The sequence below is a fragment of the Papaver somniferum genome, chromosome 10 (assembly GCF_003573695.1).
Source record: "Papaver somniferum cultivar HN1 chromosome 10, ASM357369v1, whole genome shotgun sequence".
Taxonomy (NCBI): Eukaryota; Viridiplantae; Streptophyta; class Magnoliopsida; order Ranunculales; family Papaveraceae; genus Papaver; species Papaver somniferum.
In genome coordinates, this window is record NC_039367.1 from 2,398,902 (window position 1) to 2,415,690 (window position 16,789).

The 16,789-nt window shown below is 39.9% G+C and overlaps 1 protein-coding gene across 1 annotated transcript; it reads right to left on the minus strand.

The window, feature by feature from the left end:
* Nucleotides 1-12,688: 12,688 nt before the first annotated feature.
* On the minus strand, nt 12,689-15,601 carry LOC113317790. The gene is made up of 4 exons (XM_026565922.1): nt 15,445-15,601; nt 14,724-15,217; nt 14,124-14,451; nt 12,689-13,264 (listed from the first exon to the last, which is right to left on the minus strand). Exons 2-4 carry the CDS (start codon nt 14,755-14,757, stop codon nt 13,234-13,236), a joined length of 393 nt encoding a protein of 130 aa, XP_026421707.1. The 5' UTR covers nt 14,758-15,217; nt 15,445-15,601; the 3' UTR covers nt 12,689-13,233.
* Between the last annotated feature and the right edge of the window lie 1,188 nt (nt 15,602-16,789).

Genomic DNA, 16,789 nt, shown 5'->3' on the forward strand with positions numbered 1-16,789 from the left:
TCCTTTCGGAAAAACGAATTGATCTCCTTCTCGGCTTCACACCAAGGATAGGGGAAGAGAACGTTACGAGACTCTTCTACATGGAACAAATTAACGAAGAAGATTTCCAAGAGATTTTAGAAGATAATTGGTATGGCTGGGCAGGGCCGTCTCTGCCATTTTAGAGGGTCGGGATGAACTTTCAAAAATGGACCTCCTCTTTACTCTAAAGTACATGTACATAAAAGAGAAATGAATAATCGGTGATTAAATTAATTGAGCAATTCAGTAACGAGAGTTTGAAAGCTATAGAAATATAAAACATTAGCTAACATCATTTCGGCCCACATTTTTCATCATTTTTATCTTGTTTTTTGTTGAAAAAATATGTCATGAAATCACTACACAAGTTGCAAAATATGTTATTTTTTTCTTTTAATGATCTGCTATAATTTTGGAATTCCACAGATATTACGAAGCATAATTTTTTAGGGTTAACAAAATAAAAGAAAATACTTTCAATACGCTTAAATAAATACTTCGAAAATCTTGTAAAATTTAGCATTACCAAATTATTGATGTCACTACTAATTAAACAAATTCTTCCCTATCTGTTATTAAGTGAAGTCTTCCATCTTTAGAGTTTTGGATGTTCAAACATGTTTTATTTATATGTCTAGGAAAGAAGATTGATTAGATCATTTCTTTTATACGTTGTTGGCATTAATTATCGCTGATTCACCACTAATCCGGAAGGTCAACTCGGTCCAGATATGTTACTGTTGGGTATGTATATTTAAAAACATAATTTTCTAATATTATACCAAACTTAGAGAGATAGTGTGGTGTATCATTTTGGGATCCCATATTATAGATTTGGGTTCAAGTCTCACCCCATGCATTTGATTAGGTATATATATCTATCTATATTATTATTTAAAAAATTCGGGAGAGCGGGGCCTTGGGAGGTCTGGTGATTCAGAAACTGATTTTTTGCAGGCTTGACTTTTGATTTCTAAAACGGTTTTAATTAAATATTTCCTAATTAATTCCATTGATTTTTGGTATTTATATTGTTACCGTTTTATGACTGTTTTGGAAGAATTTCAGTGGGCAGTTATTGGAAGATTTATTTTCGTTAAAAGTGTATTGATTTCCTTAGAGTTATAAAAGAACAGTTTCTGGAAAAGATAAAAAAAAGTTTTTTTTTTATCTATTTTTTATTCTGAGCAAGTGTTAGAAAGAGTAAGAGTTGGTTCGATTTCTCAAGGTGCAGAGAAATCGAATAAAGAGAATATCAGCTGTTTTATTCCATAGGTTTTCGACAATTTTTGACTGCTAGCACAATCAAGAGGCAGAGTCTCGAAGTACCTTAAAGATAACGACGTAGTCCGCAACTCAGCTGTTTGAGATTCAATTTCATTATTTGTTTACTGTTTCCAACAGTTACTTAATGGATAATGATTAAGTAGCTAATTCTTAAGTGATACATACTTACGAAAGACACATAACATTCCATATGGCAAGCTACTGGGAGCTGTAACACACGTAATGAAAGGGAATACTTCCCACTTTCTCCTCCTAATTCGGTTTATCATCGTAGAGCATCTCCAAGAGAGGGTGAATATATTTATTTTTAGTGACACATAGGATTTTAGATCCCCATTTGGCATAAATCCATCTCTAATAGTAAGGTCCTACAAGTTAGGAAGTACCAGATACTAAATATAAAGGTGTTCAAGAAAGTGGTATCTACATCTCCGGTTGCACCTCCACGTCATGTTTTTAACCAATTTTCTTTTAATTTTAAGGGTTAAAGTTCTCATTGTTGAGAAGGTTTTTTAGATATGAGGTCCTATATTTCCTCTATGTGTATACCCCATAAATAAAAGGACTAAATAAAAAATCCACGTAGGATATTTTACACCTTCTGTTGGAAATGCTCTTATAGTTTTAAATGTTCATCTTCCACAAAATATTCAAAATCCAAACAGGTGGAGTGAGTTAATTAATGGGATATATATTAGGGGTGAGCATGGGCCTGTTTTTGTCTCATGCTCATCCAGTCCAATTCACTACGGATTTCAAATTTAGCATCCGCATCCAATCCAACATCCAACGGACTTGTATCCAATAGATGCACGGATAATCAGATTGGGTGCGGATAATCCAATGGATTTGTGTTAGTTAAACTTTTTAATGAAAAAATAAATCAATATAGGTGACTTCTTATAGAGCCTATACATTTTATATATGTATGCCATGGACAACACTCAAGCAAACACCTTAAAAATTCCAAACTATCTTTATATTTTCTAGAAACTATATAAATGCCCCTAGTCTAACGGATATGGATGTCCAACTGATTTTTCAAGGTTGCATCCAGGCCCAATCCATAATCCGTTGGATTCTAAAAATCTCATCCGCGTCCAACCCATTAGCAAACGGTCCGGGCATGCACCCGCAAAAATACGGTTGGTCCCGGTTAAATCCGCAGATTACGGGTAAAACACTCACCCCTAATATAGATATACTAACAGTTTTGTATTTTTTTGGGCCCTTAAAATTTGGGCCTAGGGCGGTCGACCATTTCTCCCTAGGCCTAAGACGGCCCTGTGGCTGGGGCGGAGCTTATAAAACAACTTCACACCCAATTGTCGGATCTTGCAACGGTCTGGTATGTTTTTATGTTTCACACCATCACATACAAGATCCTATTTATATTATGAATCCAACAACGGGTGAGCAACTGCATCTACCATAAATAGGAAATCCTAGACCAGCGCCAGATATCGGTTGGAGTCCGCGAAGCGTAATAGGGGGATTCGGCTACTGTCAACGTACCGGTCAATACAAGGTAGTTCGAATTCACGTGGATGGTGATGTGGAAGTACACACGCTGAGGGACAGAAGGGGATGGAGGAACATCAGGAAAATTCCTTATACTTTCTTGGATTCAGGTGTTTATGTACATGGGTGTATTTTTTGGATAAAATTTCAGGGTAATATTCACATTGTATCTTTCAATTTGGACAATGAGGTGTTCCATTCACATATGCCACCCCTGCATAATATTCCTGGTAGAAAATATCCGTTAGGTTCTCAGGCGCCAACACTTGGGATGGTCTTGTTTGGAATTCGCCTTTTATTTTACTACAATTACGAGGGACGATGGTCTTGTGGAGAATATCCCTTGTTTGATTTCTGGGCATCCATTTCCGACAAAAATATTCATGGCTGGGCACCTGGCGGGGAATGAAATTGGAATCCTGAGAGGAGCATTCACTTGGAAGGGCATGGGAAACTTTTATGATATCCTTATACGCTGATATCTTTTGAAAATAATCACGACATCCTATTCCAGAACCACCAATGTTTAACGCGTTACGATACACACACCAGAACCTTGAAAAAAATTGCGGGGATACCGTGGAGGATAAATGTCAGAGTTATTCCTCACATGCGGAGCACCGTCTCGTTGAAGAATTTTGGAGGATACTTGGAAACGTGTACTCACGATGTCCATGCTACTAACAGAATCCCTGGATGGAACATGTAGTGTCTTTTTGTTTTGTTTTTTCATTAAACGTGTAATATGATATTTTCTTATTTTAAGGTTGGGAGTGTTTTTATTTATATATATATTTGCTCCAAATAAATTAATATACTCAGAAAACTTGACAATCCCCTGGTGCATTTCGGGTACACAATATTTGTAACAAGTTCATGCGAATTTCATTCCCTGGAGGAATAAAGATGTGTTTCCTTAAAAACTGACCGGGTCACTTTTTTTTTTTTTTTTGAAGGAAGAGGCGAACCGTATTTTGTAATAGTCACTTTAAGTCTTTAAGAGCGTCCACAATGGATGACTAAACCCAAATATAGTGTCCAGTTGATAGGCGTAGTGGGACGGACCATCGATCAAAATTTGATCAAAGACTAAAATCCAGACCAAATTTGATCTGCGACCAAGACCAAACCCAAATATAGTCGGGCGTTTATATAGTCCACGCCCCATAACCAGGCGGACGTATAGTCCACGTCCCACCCCAGGCGGACGTATAGTCCACGCCCCACACCAGGCGAACGTATAATGCACGCCCGTCTTTTTTTTTTAATCTTTTGTGTGGGGCGGGCTTAATACCTCCGCCCCACTCTTTACAAACTTCAAATGCATGGGGCGGGCATAATACCTCCGCCCCACTTTTTTTCTTTTTTTTTTTATTTTTTTTTCTACACCGGGCGAACGTATACTCCCCGCCCCACACCAGGCGTTGGTATATTCTACGCCCCACACCAGGTGCTGGTATAATGTCCGCCTGACCAAATTTAGTTTTTCCATCGTAGGATCACACACCAGATTAAACCCAAAATTTGGTCTTTTTTTTCCTCTTTGGTCTTTGGTTATACTCGCACCACTGCAGTTGCTCTAAGCAGACATAATAACAACCAACATGTTCACATCACCCTAAAACAGCCCATAAAAATATGGAATTGAGAGCCCAAATGTACAAAGCCCCGTTCCTAAAATGGTAATCAAATGTCACTTCGCGCACCTATTCCCTATTGATAACACATACTCACGGGACAGACGAGAGTTGCATTAACACCATCAGAGAAACACCATCAATGAAAATTTTACTTAAAAAGGGATTATGAACACTTTGCTTATTTGGAGAATATTATTGCATCTAATTGTAGTGCTGATAGCTGCAGTGAAGCCGACGAGGTAGGGAAACTTCACACTTTTTTTTTTCAATTTTGAGAACAGGATCAGAAAGTATTCAAGGGAAAAAAAATGCATTCGACTCTGTTGGAACAAAGTTTTACTTATCAGGGCAGGTAGTGGTGTAATGACCTGGCTTGTGACAATTTGAACAAGATCGCGTCCCTTTAGATGGAGCATGTCTTCCATAAGCAGACCGAAATCGACCACCCCTTGGACGACCAGGACCTCTGCCTGTATTGGGATTCAAAACAACGGTAGCATCCACATCCTCTGGGAGATCCCAATCACAAGTCAGGACTCTGTATATAGGAGGCACATACATTCCTCTCCAGCTGGTAGTTCGGTAGTACTCCCAACAAAGAGTCTCCCACGGTACCCCAATCTTCTGGAAAACCGCCATCGCATGGCCACAGGGCAAATGCTCAAATGTAAAAACTCCGCAAGTGCAAGACTTTCACGCAAGATCGACGAGGTTCTGATCCTGGTTATCACTCTCACTAATTTCATATTGCTCATCTATTGTTACTATCATTATTCTAGTAGCAACAACCAAACGAACAAGATCATTGGATCTTGTTTTAAACCATAAAACAGCAAGTAGAAGATGAATTTAAACAAATAAATAACAATAGTTTCACACAACAATAATTTTCGTGGTACGACATCGGAGTGTCTACATCCACGGGAGGGTAAAAGAGTTTTATTATGATTTTTATCTGTTACAAGGGTGATGAACCCCATTAATGATGATGAAGTTCAGTGAAAGTTTCAATAACGAAGGTATAACGAAGGTATAACGAAGGTTCCAAAGGTAAAACGAAGGTATAACGAAGGTAAAGCGAAGGTAAAATGAAGGTTCCGAAGTAAACCGAAGATAGAAGATAGAACGAAGGTAGTAATACTACCCAGCTATTATTCCTCTCTTCAGAGGTATTGGGTTTCTTACTCCTCCCTCTTTCTTCCACCCTCCAAAATCCTCCCCTCTCTTCCTTATCTTCCCCTCTTTATAAGGAAAAGGGATGTTAGTTATTTACAAAAATGACATACGCTTAGATTCTAAGCTAACTTAGAACTGATTCGGTGTGCGCCGTTGTACGCTTATATCCAACTGCGACTTCTAATCACCGTCCACGTGTACGATGCATGATTTGGTATCTACAATTTGCCCCTTTTCTTGAGGGTCGATGATAAGCGATCCTTAAGAAAAATTCCTCTCACCATAATCGTTCATGCTTATGTTGTTGTTTCCTTCGGCCGCTCCTTGTCGAAAGGTTCTGCATTCTTATCGTACTGGTACAAGCACTCTTCGTGGATTGTTCTTTGTTGGTATTTGGTATTGACATTTTCAATACCCGGCTTGGTGCTTGTCCGTTGCATGCTTCAAGTTGAAAATGCTTTGTAAGGCCGGTTGAGCAGCAACAACCTATACATCGTAGCGTCGACAACTTTTACTTCACAACACCGTATTATTTGGGGTCACAGGGCCTCGTAGGATTACTCAAATTTATCTGGCACAAAAATGTAAGTGGACGACATTTCGTATCAGTTTTTTGTATTATAATAAATAAGGTAAATTCATCTTATGAGCAGTAACAAATTTATTAAGTATTTGTATGGTTTGATCTTGCCCCTGCATTGTGGGGAATCGTAAATCCATTGTCGCAGAGGTAAGATGAGTGTTTGAACCTGTCACCCCGTTGGCCAATCTCGGGCCAGGAGATTACCGAACGGTGGGGGTTGAATATCTCCCGGAGACGTGGTGTAAAACTGAATGTTTTGCAAACACCCGTTCCGCTGAGCTGCCAAAGGCATGTCATATTGGGCATCTCTTTCTTATGGAAGCCTTCCCCCTGGTCGTACACTCATAGACGCTTATGGGGGAGTCCGGAGAGATTGCGTGTGAACGCTTTACCCAGTATGAAGATATGAGACCGGTGGTGCTTGCCTCGGTTCTCCATTATATGCATAGTATCCAAAAACGTATCCAATTTATGGGAATGTATGCATTATTCAGAATTCAAATGTATCAAATGCATATAACAATGTATGCTAATATAAACAAGATGCAAGGAGTCTAAATATTTGCAAACTCTTTTGTTGGGTGTGATGTATGCCCCGTTTTGGTTTTGGAAGCTGGTTGCCGAAGCTTGTGAAAGTAAAAGTAATCGCCCCGCTGCTGTCAATGGTTGCAAGGCTTATGCTATATGTGTACCCCTTGTGATTGGGACAATAGTTGTCTTCGCGCCGCTGGGGTGTGTGGATATGTATTTCTATATACAAATTTGGCATTGTTGGGCTTGAATTGCATCCTTTAATTATTCCGGAATTGAGCCTTGTAATGGTTAGTGGTGGTGCGCCTTCAGCTGCGTCCCCTAGTTGAGCAGATGCTAGCTACTTTGCTAACTGCTGCAAATTGAAAAAACTCACACACTGTTGATGGCGTTGATGAACTTTTCTCGTCCTTGTTGTGCCTTTTCATCCTTGCTTCGGCTTGGGTGTGATGAGTCTACATCTTATAAATCAAGTACCTACACAGATAAAAACCGAAAAGAACTTGGGAGTTTACACTGCATCAGTGGTTACTTCGTCTTCTCCTACATATGAGCTTTGGGCATGTGAGGTCTCCCGGGGTTGATCACACATTTTTCTGAAGAGCAGGTGCAGTCCTTTCTGAACTGTAGAGCTTAGGCGTCTGCATAAGCTCTTCAGTCGAGCTAGGGAACTTTCAAAAGTCACCGACTTTCAGAAGTCATCGACTTCTGAGCCATCATCTTGGTACGTTGGACCATGGTCGTTGTTACTTTCGTCATCATCTTTGGATCGAAAGTACTTTTTACGTTGGGTAGCTGCGGGTTCACAGGTGTACTCGCCACCCGCGTTACTAAAGATGATTTGTGTAACTCTTTTGATGAAGTTAGCATTAGCTTGTATATCGTTGCAACATGTTCTTCTCAGCTTGTTCAGGGTAGCAACGTCTTGGCAAGCTGAGCAAAGTATCAAAGGATACTTGGAGTCTTTGTGTAGCATCGTTCCTTGACCTTTAGTCTGAACTACGGTCCGAGAAAGTCCATCCGTATAAGAGGTAACTGGAAGTAGGGGGAAACTTTCCCGTAAGAAGAGATAATGGATATCGGTCCTTGGAGAAGTACTTTTTAGTACTTCTTAGGTCCTTGGTACGCCTTCATGAAGAGTTGATCTGATGGTTTGAGTTGCTACCACAAACTAAGCTTTGGCGTTTCGTCAAAATCTGTACTACGAGCTGAGGGCTGGAGCTTTATCTTGCTAAGGTTCTCCCACAAAATTCTCAAATCATGTAAACTACGACAGTCTGAGGAAGTATATATATCATGACTGTCGTACTTTGCGTATGAATGGAAGTATAAGAATCATTCTTATAAAGAATGAAGCATCAACTCTCATATCATACTAAGCATTGATGCTTAATGTAAGGAAAGTCCATCGTACTGATACAAAGCTTTCGTCATTAGCTTCGTAATTTGAAGGTTTTGTCATCAGCTTCGTATTTTGAAGCTTCGTCCTTAGCTTCGTGTTTTGAAGCTTCGTTAATTATGATGACGCGTTTTGAAGCTTCGTCCTTAGCTTCGTGTTTTGAAGCTTAGCTTCGTGTTTTGAAGCTTAGCTTCGTCCTTAGTTTCGTGTTTTGAAGCTTCGTCCTTAGCTTCGTGTTTTGAAGCTTCGTCCTTTAGGGTGCTGTTGGTGTTGCTTTACACCCAGACAGATGCTCCCTTCGTCTAGGTGAGTATCTATGGCCGCCGGAAGAGATGTCTGGTTATTCAGAACTTTTTGTAATCTGCACGTCCTTCTGAACTTTGTGAAGATTGTGTCATTATTGAGCAGCTGGCTCTACAACAACCTTGCATTATCGGAATGGAGGATTGGAGCCATGGGATTTGAGCCATCATCGTCATTATCGGATTCGAACTACACGAGGCGGACTGTGCTTCGGGTTGTTTTCGTGGGCGTGGTGCTTTCCTGGTCATCAGTTCATCTTCATGAACTGACTTCCTACGTAGCTTTTACTGTATATACACAACATTGCTTCTTTCATCCTTTGTGAAGACTGTGTCCGCATTTTATTATTCTTACATCTCAGCAACAACACTAGGCATCGGCTTCAGGTCGTTTTTATCTTGAATTGCAACATTTAGCTTGGTGTCTTGTTGCTCTGGAAGGTACTCAATCCAGCCGTATCATCTACTTTCCTAAGAATGGAGAAAAAAGAAGTTGATTTTGAGTTGGAATTGTGACTTCTCTTGAGTGGTTCTTCACTATCATAGCTTGGTGATCTTCAGCTTTGCGTTGATGAACTTTGGATATTGTAACAAGACTCTAGCTCTTCGTTTTCACAGATCATTGTCGTCGGACCATGGATCTTCGTTTGGTGTTGCACCGATTTTGATCGTTAGTAACAAAATTTCGCACCACCATCATTGGATTTGTTCTTCGGATTTTGTATCATCGTTCCCAGAATTTGCATAGCGGCTGTACTGCAACATCGGGTCGGACGGAAGCTAGCTGGGAAATCGGAGCTGAGCTAAGCTGAATGCGGTTTGTAATCGCCATATGAAGACTTCGAATGACCCCACAAACTGAACTTTAGATTCTAGGATATCTTGTACTTTCCAATATAGGGTTTGAACAGCATGGCATGACAGTAACTTTCGAAGATTACTTGAACTGCAACTTCTTTTAGTCGTACTCCACCGTTCTTTTAGCTTGGCGATCTATCTTGCTTGGAAGCTACAACATCGGATTAGGGGATCGTAGCTATTGTCCGAGTAAGGGACCGAAGATGCGTCATCGGGGTTATCAACGTCATCAGATTTGTTCTATAGATACTTCTGTCCTTGAACTTGCTTGCACCATCGGGTGGCCTTTGGTTGGCAACTAATCCTCCTTGTGTCAGGACCCTGCACTTGGATCGCCAACGGGATGTTGGTTGATGTGAGCAGCTTGTATGTCAGGTGACTTGTACGTCTTCATTGTACTACCTTTTGGATGTAATGATACTCCTCCTCAGAGATTATGTTCCTACATAAAATCAGAATTGAAACAAAGGGTCTTTTTGCTTGGCTTGATCGTCCCAGGACTTTGCTTCATCGGCACCAGCCCTTGCCTCTTTGTCTTCGGTATTTGCATCATCGTCATCAGCATCGTCGGTTTGCTCACACCTTTGTCATTAGTGACGTCATCCAGCTTTGGTCCATCATCTTCGTATTTTGGCTCTTCATTTTCGGCCTTGGATCATCGTGGCGAGGCTTTGTCTCTTCGTCATTGGAATTGAGACATCACTGCAAGACTCGCATCTTCGGCATCAGTCTTTGTTTCATCGTTATAGTTTGCGCCTACATCGTCGTCGGACTTGAGCTGTGCTAGGCTTGGGTTACGTAGAGGGACTTATATGTGCACGGACCAAGCTTTGAATGCCTTCGTCAGCCACAACCGACTTTGGACCATCGCTGCAATACCTTGTACCACCTTCGTCGTTTGACTTTGTATCGAGTGGATGATCGGGATTGCATATTCAGACCAAGCCTGCGTTGTCAGACTAGGACTACATCTTCGGACCAAAATTGGGCTTCGTTTTCGCAAGACTCTGCACCATCGTCATCGTTGGCCTCCAACTTTGGTTCATCTGCGCATAACCTTGTCTCATCGGCTGACTGATTTGTCTGCATAAGGATTTATATCATCGGGCTTCTTGCATTTTTTGTCATCCTGGTTGGCCTTGGATTCTTCATCTAGCTTTGCAGTCTCGTCTTGTTTGTAGAAGCATCATCGGCGGTTAGCATGTACGAAGCATCTATATCATCGGCGCCGCAGGCTTCGGATAATTGCAAGTTGGTCGTACGTCGAGTCATACTTAACGTGGTTCATATTACAACATTTCTGCACGTCGGCTTTTACAGCTCCAAATTTGCAGCAGCAGTGACGATGTCTTGGCTTCATGGTGGCTTAGCTATATCTTTCCACAGCAACGGGTATTTGTTGTGAGTCACCAACCTGCATAGAGAATGAACACGGAAACTTGGACTGACTGAATCCATTAAAGTAAATGTATCACGATATCAGCTTGTATACTTCGTTGTATTTGCATGTCAACTGCATATTTTTGGTGACTTTGTATTTCAGGTAGCCTGTGTATTCAACTTATACAAGTTGTTGGACTTCGGGTTCACTTGGATCATCGACATCACTTTGTTCGTCGGAAAGGAGCTATTATCGGCTTCCTAAGCATTTGTTGATCGTCCTACTTGAGCATCATATTTCGGATCGAAGCTTTATCATCGGATTTTGGATTGTAGCTTTATCTTCATAGATCCTTCGTTGTGATGTTGGTACTGCTAATTTAAACTTAAGTGTTGCACTGTAGTGGAGGGACTATCTTCCGGTTTTTTTTTTCTCATCGTCGGATTAAGCTTCGCCGCACTTTGCACCACCATCGTCATCGCCCTTTGCACCACCATCTTCCTTGAGCCAAGGTATGCTGCTGTTATATAGCAGTTGCATTACGACTTTGGATTGGTCCGAAGCTATCTTCGGAATTAAGCTTTGAGTACCTCGGGTCAGCTGGCTCATTAGCACCAGATCTTTATCATAGTTTGGCTTTACTCCCTTGGCATCCGACCTTGAATTCAAACTTTATTTTCTTAACTTTCCTCCTGTGATGCTGGTCCTTTTGAAAAAGGACAGGACAAAGACATAAAGTAGAGAAGGTAAAGACGTAAAAAAGATAAGGTCATAAAGTAGATAAGATAAGGTAGTTTGACCAATAATTTGACATCTCCTGATAAGTTTTGAAAAAGGAAATAATAAAGAGTTTTTAATCAAAATTTCTTGTAATCTGTGATTTGAAAATCACTTTTTCTTTTTGAAAATTATTTGGATTTAAACACTACTAAGTTGAAATGAATCTTTTTTTAAAAAGTCGATATTTACCCTTTAATTTTTAGATCTAAACGAAGGATAACCAGAAGGAATAAAAAAGAATGATTTATGGAAGCATTTTTATAAACAGGTCACAAATATTTTCATTATTCAAAAGGACACAGACGTAAAAAATCAATTCCCAAATAATGATTCGTTGAATCATTATCACAAATAGTTGACAATCACATATCATGGCTCAAACGACGAAAACAAAGCTTTTAGGTAGCTAGAATGTTGTGTTACTAAAAGTTAAATCAAAAGAAGAGATGGTACGACAATACCACTTTATAGTAGCAAAATTTAATAACTAGAAATCTTAAGAGTAAAAGCAAAGAGAGATCAGATAATGGAAAAGCTTAGAAGTTGACACATGGGTGTTGTCAGGTGGTATTTTTTAGTTGAATGATACTCAACTAAACTTTCTATGTGGAACACCAAATCAGAACAAATCTCCATTGAAGGAAACAAGAAAGTGAAAACTAATTCCAGAGAATAAAAAGCTAATAGATATGGAATAGGTAGAATAAATTCTTTACCCATTCCCTGTTTCTAGCGCCAAATTGTTACTACCATTATTCTAGTAGCAACAACCCAACGAACAAGATCATTGGATCTTGTTTTAAACCATAAAACAGCAAGTAGAAGATGAATTTAAACAAATAAATAACAATAGTTTCACACAACAATAATTTACGTGGTTCGACAACGGAGTGTCTACATCCACGGGAGGGTAAAAGAGTTTTGTTATGATTTTTATCCGTTACAAGGGTGATGAACCCCATTAATGATGATGAAGTTCAGTGAAAGTTTCAATAACGAAGGTATAACGATGGTATAACGAAGGTTCCAAAAGTAAAACGAAGGTATAACGAAGGTTCCGAAGGTAAAGCGAAGGTTCCGAAGGTAAACCGAAGATAGAAGATAGAACGAAGGTAGTAATACTACCCAGTTATTATTCCTCTCTTCAGAGGTATTGGGTTTCTTACTCCTCCCTCTTTCTTCCACCCTCCAAAATCCTCCCCTCTCTTCCTTATCTTCCCTTCTTTATAAGGAAAAGGGATGTTAGTTATTTACAAAAATAACATCCGCTTAGATTCTAAGCTAACTTAGAATTGATTCGGTGTGCGCCGTTGTACGCTTATATCCAGCTGCGACTTCTAATCACCGTCCACGTGTACGATGCATGATTTGGTATCTACATCTATCACATGGATGAGCCAATATTCTGCCTAACTCTATAGCTTCATGGGAGTGTTTACTGAAGGCATGGTGCTAATCATTAGATTGTTGTCTACGAATAGATAACCATTTCATGAGGGATTTCCGAAGAAAATATACTAAATGACATATGGGCACATCTTTGACTTTCAATATTTTCGCATTCCAAGACTCGCAGGCGTTCTTCGTCATGAGACTAACGGGCTCCTTTAGCGTAAAACCTGGCCCACTTGTGTGGTCCAATATCCCGTACCTTATCTGCAACCTTTGGGCTCAATTTTCGAAGTTCAGCCATATCTTGTTTATGTTCATGCTCAGTGTAAGCTTGGGCAGCATTCCAAAATAACCCAGCCGCTTCATTGTTGTGGTATTTCTTTTTGATATTTTCTGCAATTTACATATCGAGTAATGAGCAAAGCCAAGACATGTAATATGGAACATATACAAATGCAAAATTGTAGAGGAGATCTACAACGGTAATGTGTAGGCAAAGTGTGTCATGGTAAAAGTTCCGGTAAGGTGTTGTCGTTAAATATCTTTAATATGGTAGGCGCAGAAAACATGGGTAGCATCAGGAAACGCATTTTCAACAGCAGTACGGATGGGCTGAGATATGTCGGAGGCAATAACCAGATCCTTCCGTTTTGAGAAATCATCCCCAAAGGCCGCGACCAACTTTTCCATGAACCAAGCACATGCCTTGTTATTCTCCGAATCAACAATGCCAAACGCAATTGGGTAGATTTGTTCATTAGCATCTAATGCTACGACTGGAAGTACGAGTCCAAGGCGTTCGCCTGTCAGATGTGTACCATCGACAGCAAACGCTTACCTCGCATGTCTCTTAAATCCTTCTAGGCATACTCCTAGAGCCACGAAATAGTACTCAAAAACATCATCTTTATCGGTTTGAATTGTTGTAAGAGTTCCATGGTTACGGTCCGCAAGCATGTGACAATAGCCAACCAGGTGTTGGTAAGACTCATCTATGGAACCTCTTATCAGTTCTATCCCACGCTTACAACCTTTAAATGCCTGCCTGTACGTGACTTCCACTTTGTAATTATGTTCCAAGTCAGACTGAAGCTGTCTGGGTGTGTAAATGCTATGACACAGTGCAAATTTTTTTCTTCAAAAGTTCGGCCAAGCCACGACTAGCTGATTCTATTTTGATGAGGAGTTTTTCGCGATCACATGTGTGAGGAGCTCTGAAGGAGTTGATTATAAAGTAGGATAGAGCACCCACCTTGGATGCCCGCAGAGCCACCTGCATGACGGATCTTTGCAATCGACAACCAGCCTTCTTCGGTTGGAATTTACAGTGTGCCAGTTAAATCTTTCTTTAAGTTTGGCAACTTCTAAGACAATTTCAAGTACCTGGTTGGTCTTGAATGTGTTTGTTTCACGCAGTTCATCGTGCCTCATTTTCCTTGCTGGTGGAAACGGTGTTGTATCGTCGTCTTCCGGTTCAGGAGTACACGGAGCATCGTGCAGGCTGCGTAGCCTCTTGCTGCCTGGTGTACCGAGCTCCTCTGTGATTATGCGCCTCTTAGCGGGTGGAACTCTTTTAGTCTCTGGAATAAATAAACAAGATATGTGTTTGGTAATTTATAGACACCGAAAATAACCACGAAGACCAAGGCTCCCGTTTTTTTTTTAACAGCCTGATCAACACATAAAAATAACCTAATCTACAACTAACAAGAAAATTCACACAGTCTCCTAAGAGCAGAACTGCAGAAACCACAACAAGATACTAACAATGTGAATGTTACGTGTAAAGATTAAAATTCGATTTTCAGTAAACTAGTAACAGTACAACAATAAGAAGGACAAAATCACAAACCTTGGTGGCAGTCTCCATCCTCAGAGGAATTCATCTGGGGAGGTGTTAACGGACTAGTGACTCCGGCCCCGCCGTGCCTTGCATGTTGATCGGCGTTTGGAGGAGTTACGGGATTTCTACGATTTTCACTGCCAAGATTTACTTCATAATTGGATTTGGATTTTACGGTAAAAAAATTGTCATTCCTTGTGTCTCCTGAACATAAATTCTCAAAGCATCATTTGAAGTAATCTTAATGCGTTGCTTTCTTTCCATGTTGGGAACCCGCATAAGACCGTAGACATCAAAATCCGGCCCGTCTACAAAAATTTCTAGACGCATTGCCCTTTTCTTTATATCTTGTAAACTTAAGTCACACAGTAAAGACAAGGGATGTAATTCGCCGCTGCGGCCATACTCATCATCACCAGAATAACCCGGATCTATCCAATCACTATTGCAGTGAATAAAAAAATTTCTTTTCCTTGCATTTTTGGAGTTTAAAATCAATTACCCTGCAGTTGAAAATCAAGCAACAGACGTTAACAGAATATTAAATCTAACATAACCCATTATTCAAGTTTAATTGACACCAAATTTTAAAAAACCCCAAATTGTTCTATACTCCTGGGGATTCCTAATTTGAAATACAAATTAGGGTTTCCTAATTTTGAAATACAAACGAGCAATCAAAGTTTTCAAGAAATTCAATAAGAATACATTGATGAATCGAACATCTTACCTAACTGATTCGAAGAATATAGGTGGTTTGGAAAATGTATGCCAAGATAAAGAAGTAAACTTGAAAAAGATAATGGAGATACTTGAGTGGAGAAGAACACTAATTTAAGGTGGTAGTGATTTGTTTGAAGGAGGCTGGGTGATTTGAGGAGAAAATGTATAAAGTAAAATAAATAGAGTTAAGGAGCTGAAACGAGGTATAAGTAGTGAATAAGAATATAGAAGAAACGAGGTACGAGTAGTGAATAACAGTATAGAAGGAAATGTAAGGGACTATCAAAAAAAAAAATATTAAAGGGTGTCTAAGAAAATATTCTAAAATACTATGACCCTACGTATTGCGGATGTGGAGCCTATTGGACACGCCAACTAACCGATGTGGACTCTAGGTAAGGTTTGTATAAGAAATTAGTCTAAAAAACAATAAGGGATGTCTATGAAAATATTCTAAAATGATATGATCCTACATAATACCGATGTGGAGCCTATGTGGCAACCAAATTCTAAATGGCATGGGTTTGAACAACAAGAATCATCGACAATAGATAAAGGGAGTCATGAGTTTACAGTAGCTATGTCAATGACATCCACACAAAAAATGCTTGGTGTCATTGGATTCAGCCGTCCACAAAGTGAACAGTTAAGGGTACAGAAGTAAAAACAAACTGTACGACGGCCACAGTTGGCAATTAGGAATAGTACTGGGCCTTATTCGGTGTTCCGCTTTTCACTTTGTCCACAAACTGAAATCAGCCCTAGGCACCATTTTTCTAGACCGAGACAAAAAGGTTGGAACAGTAAGGCACCTCGACGACACCCTAGGAAAAGATAGCATGGACACAATATCCCAATCTTTTAATTGTCAATACCAAACTTAAGTTTCAAAATTCTCTTATTTATGATCAGATGAATAAGGTTTAGCCCCCTCTAACTAGCAAAAGGAAAACCACATTCAGGAAAAAAATATCACCAGTTTCCGTTCAATAGTTATGACATATTAGACTACAGAGAGCCAACTGGAACAATTCACCCTGAGTTGCTGTTATTGAAGCTGAAATGTATGCCTAGGTGAACGAATGTGGAGGATGCAAAGGGCTAAGTCAGGCTCAGTTGAGGAAGAACAAGTAGTAGGAGATGTAGTTCATTGCAGTCAGCTCGTAGTCGGTTTTACTGTCTAGAACCGTAGCAGACAGTATGCACACAATGAATTTCTGCTGTGGTGGACAAATCGTGGTTTGGTAGACAGCTTTACAGTCATTTTTGAAGCCTGGAACTGTTTCAAACAATATTGCAGGCAGTTTTGTAGCCTGGAAAGGCAGTTCCCATCAATGCAGTGGTATTGCAGG

What these genes read in the sequence shown, in the direction of transcription:
- LOC113317790 (XM_026565922.1), bottom strand. Translation starts at nt 14,757, where the DNA reads ATGAATTCCTCTGAGGATGGAGACTGCCACCAAG. An exon ending in GGATGGAGACTGCCACCAAG is followed by an intron (nt 14,452 to 14,723) that starts GTTTGTGATTTT and finishes TATTTATTCCAG; the next exon opens with AGACTAAAAGAGTTCCACCC. An exon ending in TGGCTCTGCGGGCATCCAAG is followed by an intron (nt 13,265 to 14,123) that starts GTGGGTGCTCTA and finishes TGTAAATTGCAG; the next exon opens with AAAATATCAAAAAGAAATAC.